Genomic DNA, 7986 nt, shown 5'->3' with positions numbered 1-7986 from the left:
TGCTCACAAAACTCCACACCTTAGAGGGAACATGGGTGTGTATATATATATTCAGTTTGTTATGCCAGCTGCATGAATGAGGCAAGTCATCAGTCTTGGTGGGGCAATAAGCCAGACCCAGGAAGCTTCCTGGTTACTCTTCAGACCATGACTCAAACCCAACAGCTCACCCCCTTGCTATGGAACATTTAATTAGCTCCAACATTAAGTTACTTGCTGTACTGAACATAACTCTGATACCATCCCCATCCAAGGTGTTTACCATCCCCATTCAAAGATATTTTAGCACTAAGGAAGCCAAAATTGGGTTGTAGATTGAAATTTATGCATTGTTTATCTTTTTTTAATGGTATTTCACATCATCTCATGCATCAGATGAGGCAAAAGGGTCATCACAGATAAAGAAACAATTACAAAAAATTAAAAGAATAATGGATCCAGTCAATTATTTTACTCAGTTTCATCCAATTCTCCTCCTTTCTACAGTCCCCATCCAACATGGATTTTGTCCATACAGGTCCCATGATCCCTGGCCTAGCCTTCTTTCTTTTCTTTCTTTTTTTGTTCTTTCCCACCAATAGAAAATTTAGTTGGATCCAAACCTATGAGCACGAAGGCCCATAATGTTAAAGTTATTTTGTGAAAGTAATGTGGTTTTATATCCAGTTATTATCTGTCAAATTACAATTGAATCAAGAAGTGCACAGTTGTGCCATGTACACACTCCAGGAATCCTTTGTGATTCCTTTGTGAAAATATGAAACTGCTCTGTACTGCCTCAGACCAATGGTCATTCCACCCATCAACTCTGTTTGGTAGTTGCTCTTCAAGGGCTTTCTGCAGAGTCCCCCCCACCACCACCCAACCAGGCTATGTCTGATCTTTTTAACGGGAAATGCTGGGGAATGAACTAAACTCAGAACCATAACCATATAAAACATACACTCAACCACTGACCTTCCTTTCCCTGTCTTACCCCCAAATTGCATCTTTAAGTCTCCTGAGCTTTAAAAAGCATATTAAAATGTCAATGCACATGAAAGAGAAGCACAGATTAAAAATTGCATAATAGTGCCATGATAATTTCCTGTTAAGCTGTTCTCACATAATGACAGTTCCAACATTTACCTTGTTTGTAATACCAATTTGCTGACCTCATAATGCTCAGGTATATATTACAAATAACATTATTTCCCTGAGAAGTTCCAAATAGATTCATAAGCTAAAATGAGATTCTGCATGTATGCAGAATGTGTTTTTTAGTTTACACCTATTTTATTGAAGGGGGGGGGACTCAGACGAAGCAAACTAATGTTCCCATAGAATAATTTTTAAGTCTGCAGGGGAATATTCAGAAAAGTACACTAAAACTTGGGGGGAGGAACATTTCTGAATGGATCTTTAGTCGAGAATAGTGATAACATGGATGTTAGGGCCCCTTTTTAAGGAGGGTAGTGGGAACAGTTGCTCCTGTGATGCCACATTACTCCACAGCATACTTCAGTTTTTGAATGGGCCATGTCTTTTTCCTTCCAGGACAGAACCCTATTAAATGAAAATGTGACCCCAGAATCAAGAATAATATCCGTGTGTTGTATCTGCCCCATGCTCCATTTAGTAGGACATGGCCCTCAGTGGGAGGATCTGTTATTCGACTTGGAAAGTAGATGAACCTAATCTATTAGCTCCCTCCCTCCTTCCTTCCTCCTCCTCCAGCCTAGCTGGAGTCAGCAGCAGAGAATATTTGCTGGCTCCACTTGAGTTCTTGATATGTGGTGTTGCCTTTTTTTAAAAAAAAAAAATCCCATTGCCTTCGGATCCAAAAACTACAAAAACAATGGGAAGATGCCATTTGAAGAAGGATCACTGTGTTTACAAATGAACCAAACAGTATTTTTCTTTTGAGATTTTTGAGATTTAAAATCTCCATACAGCTGTATTGATTTGTGATGTCCCTTAGAGCTCGTTTTGTTTAAGAACGTTACATGTATATTTATTTGTTTTCAACTGAGAAGAAATGACACTGACTAGGATGCATGGGGAGGGGCTTGATTTAACAGCCTCACCATTTCCGAGTCTGTTTAGAATTCTAATGAGTTCTGGATTTCTCATGTGTGTTTTTTTTCCCCATGGATGTTTGCTTATTTCTTCCCAGTGGGGACCCAAGGCAGCTTACACTGTTCTCCTCTCCTCCATTTTACTATTACAACAGACCTCTGACATAAGTTAGGCTGAGTGGGTGTGACTGCTCCAAGGTCACTGGGCAAGCTTCTGTGGCAGAGTGGTGATTTGAACATAGATTTTCCAAATGGGTAGAAGTGTGTCCATCATTAAGATTATACCACTCAGAAACAAGCACACATTCACACATAAAGAGGTGGTGACATGAATGCCACTTATTTTAAACCAAACAACTCTGTGTGTCTCTCAGATGTTTGTCTTCTGTTCTAGAAGCAAATTTAAAGTTAACTGAATGCTACTCTTTGAATATATCACTAGTTTGATGATATTGTATGATTTATTTGAAGATCTTTGAGCAGTTTGTCAAGACCAGAATAAGAGAAGAATACAAGGAAAAGAAAAATAAATTACTACTAGCCAAAGAGGAATTTAAAAAACTGCTGGAGGAATCAAAATTATCACCCAGGTATGCAGATTGTTCTTGAAAGTCTTCTAAATGAAAACGCTGGCTAGCTTTAGCTTGTGTTCTGGTGACCTAGAAACCCACACTGTATCAAATGTGGATGTTCACAATTTACAGCTTTATGTGCAATACATCACATCTTGCTGTTGTGGGTAGACTTGTGCAAAGAGCATAATAATGAATGGAGTCTGCATGTCAGCTGTGCTCCTGTGTTGTAAAACTAAGACCCAGTCTACCCATAAAGCAGAATGAGGTTACAAAGTCCTGATGTTGGAAGTGTCATTTAAAAAAAAAAATGATTCCCTCTTTTTTCAAAATTATCCTTGCCAGAAAAAAACCTAGTATTTAAATTGCCAAGGAATCACGGCATAAAACAGCCCTAAGCAAAATACACACTCCATAGCCTGTGTAACTCATAATCATACTTGTATGTCATATATCATCCTATTCTATACCTTAATGATGCAGAAAGGACTAAATTTTGTGGCCAGAATCAGTTCTGTACATTAAATATTCACATATTTATATTGAGCATACTGCTTGATGGTCATAGTCACAAAATATTCATATTTTAGTTCACTGTCAACACTATCCCAAGAGCCCTTTCTTGCAAGTAAGCCCTACTGAATAGAGCTGAGTAGAATTCTGAGTAGACATATTTAGGTTTGCTCCTTAAATATCCAAGACAGTTTTATAAAATCAAGACCTAATTTGTAGCCATATCATAATGTCATCGACCTTATCCATCTCTGTTACTTCACTGTATTTAATACTCTGGCCATTAAAAAATCCATCTTACTAGTTTATTTTGCTATTAAGTAGGAAGCCAGTTGCAGATGTGATTAGCACTCCCAGCATGCTTAAGTCCAGTAACTAGGATATGAGTCTTTATAATGTAAAATCACTAAAGTATTTTTGTTGTCGATCTTTTGACAAAACCCAAATTACATTGACTCAAGAATATATTATTAGCACTTTCCCTGCACTGTAAAAATCCATGTTTGAATTGTTGCTTGCTTGCTGTTCTTAGCTTAGTTCCTTAGCTTTTTACCATGTGCCAAATGAGAATTACAAAGTTTAGAAAATGTGAATTCTATCTTTTCTAACTTGTAAATCATCAAGATTAAGTGGTCTGTTCTTAATTTTAATGTAGTTTATCTGATGGAGATAAGTAAAGATACAAAAGTTTGATTATTTACAATAATCATGCAGTTCTGCCTGCCTGGGCGTAAACTAATGCATTTTCAGCTTCTGTTGACGGTATAATTATAAACCAAATGGAAAATACTCTAGAATAATGTGATAGCTGAACAAGAATGGCAGAAGCCAATTTGTGTTCCTTTTTTTACAAAAAGAAATCCTCACTTGAAACTCTTGCAGCATCCATTGCCAACATGAGAGACCAGGATTTCATCCATGCTGAGTTTGCCTAGTTCCGCTATGCTTTTTAGCAAAAAAAAAGAAGTAATATTCTCTTTGTTAAACATTCCTTGGCCTGCTTCTGAAACTGCAGTGAGAACACAGTGAAGAAAAGCTGGATTCCAAAGTGATTTCATGCATCATAGAGAACAAATGCTGCTATAAAATGTGGACAGAAAGCCCCACATGCACCCTAGCCTGCATCAGACCAGGGTGGTAGTAATAAGAAACAGGAAAAAGTTGGCTGGGCAGTAAACTGGCAATTTTCAGCTTATTTTTCCAAGCACCTTTCTTCCAAATGGAGGCAAACCATTGCTTATCTGGAATGACAGGAAGGCAAAATGATGCTCCATCCCACTCAGCTCAGAGTGAAAACTTCTCTCCATCTCTCTGACTAGTGATAATTGCCCCAACCCAACTGAGCAATTATGTGGGGGGACATTGGGCTGGATGCTTCAGCTCCCCGTCAGCAAAGACTGTGAGGCAGAAGTTGGGCAGAAAGACCCTCTCATACATCTTCACAATGACCCCATCAGTGGCTGAGATGAAACAGGGGGCAGAAACCATCTCTATCCACTAGTCAGAGAAATGGTAATGGCCTTCCTCCCCCACAGTCCAGTCTGTGGTCTTCCCCAGTCCACATTGTCTTAGCAAGGGGTCCTTTCCTGCAGGAGCGCACAGGAGCGGAGCTCTGGCAGTAAGGAACCCAGGGGGCGGGCACATGCAACAAGCCCCACCCCCTGTTCCCAGCAGCCCTCAGTCAGGCAACGAGGAGCAAGAAGCAGCCAGGTAAGATGCAGAGACACACACACACACCCCGGCCTGCCTTCAGGTACAAGCTCTCCCTCCTCTGTGAGGGTAGATCTGCACATTCCCCCCCACACGCAATAGCTAGCAATCCAAAACAGTCCAGTGGCACCTTTAAGACCAAGTTTTATTCAGGTACAAGCTCTCCTTCCTCTGTGAGGGCAGATCTGCACATTCCCCTCCACATGCAATAGCTAGCAATCCAAAACTGTCCAGCAGAGCCTGAGCGGTGGGTGTTGCCTTCTGACACACTTCCAGTGATGTCTGGGGGTGTGGCATAAGTTATGCTAATGAGCTCCTGCACCTCTTTTTCTACAAAATGACCCCTGGTCTGTAGAATAGAAAGTGGGTGATGGTAGCAATTATTTGAACACCTTGCTGGCTCTGTGGGATAGGGCTTCCCTGTCTACCATGTGCAGTCATGAGGAGGACTTTATATCAGGATCTCAAAAATATACTTAAAATCAGCTTTCCCCTCTTTTTTAATGTTGTAATATGGGGCCTAATGAAGAATTTTGGGGGAACGCAAATCTTGTGTCATAAAATATAGTACATGGATCAAGGACTGAGAGTGGGAAGAAAGCAGAAAAAAGTCCAGGGTCATTGCTTGTGTTCAGGGCTTTCCGTTCCTGTTACTGCCTCCTTAAAGGTTCTGGCACCCATTGCCTTCAAGCAACTATTCAAATGATAATAATAATAAGATATTGGATTTATACCCCGCCCTTCCCTTCCTGAAGGCATCTGAGCATCTTAACAATCTCCTTTCCCTTCCCCTCCCCACAACAGACACCCTGTGAGGTAGGTGGGACTGAGAGAGCTCTCTCAAGAACTGCTCGTGAGAGAACAGCTCTGAATGAACTTGTAACTGACCCAAGGTCACACCAGCTGCTGCAAGTGGAGGCGTGGGGAATCAAACCCAGTTCTCACAGATTAGAGTCCACACTCCTAACCAGTACACCAAACTGGCTCTATACCAAATAGCCCTGTACTTTTGGTCCATTCCATAATAACTATGAGGAGCTATAGCCAGTTTAAAACATGTTCATGGCCTAAGTTTTGTCAAGTTCAAGGTGCCCCATAGCATTAACAAAAGTTTGGTGTAGTGGTTAAGTGCACAGACTCTAATTGGGAGAACTGGGTTTGATTCCCCACTCCTCCACTTGCAGCTGCTGGGTGACCTTGGGCAAGTCATAGTTCTCTCAGAGCTGTTCTTGAAAGAGCAGTTTCTGTCAGAGCTCTCTCAGCCCCACCTACTTCACAGGGTGTCTGTTGTGCGGAGGGGAAGGGAAAGGAGTTTGTAAGCCGCTCTGAGACTCTGAGTGAAGGGCAGGGTATAAATTGAACCTCCTCCTCTTCCTCCTCCTCCTCCTTTTCTTCTTTGTGATTCTTAGTGGGGATTTTTTAATTTGAAATGCTCATAATTTGATACCCTTAACTGTAGCCTACATGGCTTATGCATGAATGTAGGTCTGTGAGGAGCTCAGGAATTCTTGGTTCTTTGACATAAAATATACATTGTGTCCCACAAGTAGGTTCCTGGGGAGGAAACATTTCTGGGGTTTTAAATGGATCATGAACTTAGCATTTGATAATCCTAATTATCTGTGCTATACACAGACTATTGCTCAGAGTTCTGACATTCTGTTAGTTATGTATTTATCTGTGCTAAGTTATGGCTGCAACTTTCTCCTTTTTCAACCCATGGCAAAGATGCCCTTCCCGCCCCACACACTCAATTAGGAGTCACAAGATTTGTCACTATAGTGACTGTGCAGTCCCCTGCAGACTGTTAGTCTGACAAAAGTCTCTGTCCTCAAATCTTCACAATATTAGGGGAAGGAAGAAAACCAGCCAAAAGTAAGTGCTGGTGGAAAGCTTAAGCTAAAGAACAATTTATGATCTAATTTTTTTGAGAGTCCCATGTAATTACACTGGATGATCCTCAGTGAACTAATTATTAATCAAGCTTCCCAGAATCAATACAGGTATATGTGTTCTGTGGAATGGAAGTAATGACTCAGAATAAAATGTCAAGTAGATCAATGAGTACTGAGAACTTTGACTTTCTTGTTCTGCTGCCATCATTGCTGGTGGCACTGTGACACAGTCACAACCTTTTCAGTACAAAGAGGTAGAAAGTATATATGAAGGTAGAAGTATATGAAAATGTATTTATGAGCATAAAGCCCTGTGACATCATAGCTTATGGTTATCCCTTCTTTCCCAAGGACAACATTTAAGGAGTTTGCAGAGAAATATGGCAGAGATCAACGGTTTCGTCTCGTTCAGAAGAAGAAAGACCAAGAGCATTTTTTCAATCAGTTCATACTTATTCTTAAAAAGAGAGACAAAGAAAACAGAATACGGCTACGGAAAATGAGATAAAAAAAGAGAAATTTGCAATAAGAATGCAAATCAAATACTGAGGTTTCTACGGTGGACAAAAATGAAGGGCATGCGTTATGTGTCATCTCTTTTGAGTTCGTATCCCAGCAATTTTAAGAAAAGGCAGATAACCTCAAGAAGGTTCAATGAACGCATGTTAAGTTTAAGGCTGCACTGCAGGAATCTGTAGGATATTTCATTCTCAGAGACTTAATGTTTCATATTGAAGCTCTCTTTTTTACAACATTCAAGTTTGATGCATTTCTAATTACCATGATATGTCAGTCCCTTAATTGTTTTAATTATGCAAATTACCTGTAATATACACAAATTCTAAATCCAATGTGATTTGTAATTAAGCAGCAACAGCTGCCATCCATAACATTCGCAGGACATTATTTTTAACCATGTAAAACAGTTCACTGAGGCTGCAGTCCTGTGCACACTTACTTGGAAGTATATCCAGTGAACCCAGTGGATCTTATTTCCAGGTCACCATGCTTAGGAGTGCACCACTGCAATGTTTTTTCAGCTTTGTACATTAAACATGAACGGTTCAGAGGTCCAGTGAATTGAGGATATCATTACTCAGTGTTCATAGGTCTAAGTCTAGTTTTCTGAGTAGTAGTAGTAATAGGGTATTAATTGTAAACCATAGTGAAGAGTGTGAATATCTTGGCACCTTTCCCGTAGAACAATGTATAAATCTTAATTAAAAAAAGAAAGAAATG

At 40.1% G+C, this 7986-nt stretch overlaps 1 protein-coding gene across 1 annotated transcript in view; it reads left to right on the top strand.

Moving 5' to 3' along the window:
• The window catches only part of TCERG1L (transcription elongation regulator 1 like), a 249767-nt gene extending 242512 nt beyond the window's left edge, over positions 1 to 7255 (top strand). The window contains exons 12-13 of the mRNA XM_015429033.1: positions 2529 to 2647; positions 7099 to 7255. Of these exons, the coding sequence (XP_015284519.1) occupies positions 2529 to 2647; positions 7099 to 7255 (276 nt within the window). The remainder of the gene's footprint in view (positions 1 to 2528; positions 2648 to 7098) is intronic.
• Positions 7256 to 7986: the final 731 nt, after the last annotated feature.

This window comes from Gekko japonicus, unplaced genomic scaffold (assembly GCF_001447785.1).
Source record: "Gekko japonicus isolate JY-2015 unplaced genomic scaffold, Gekko_japonicus_V1.1 scaffold1545, whole genome shotgun sequence".
NCBI classification, from domain to species: domain Eukaryota; kingdom Metazoa; phylum Chordata; class Lepidosauria; order Squamata; family Gekkonidae; genus Gekko; species Gekko japonicus.
The sequence above is the reverse complement of the archived record's forward strand: the minus strand, read 5'-3'. Positions and strand labels throughout refer to the sequence as shown.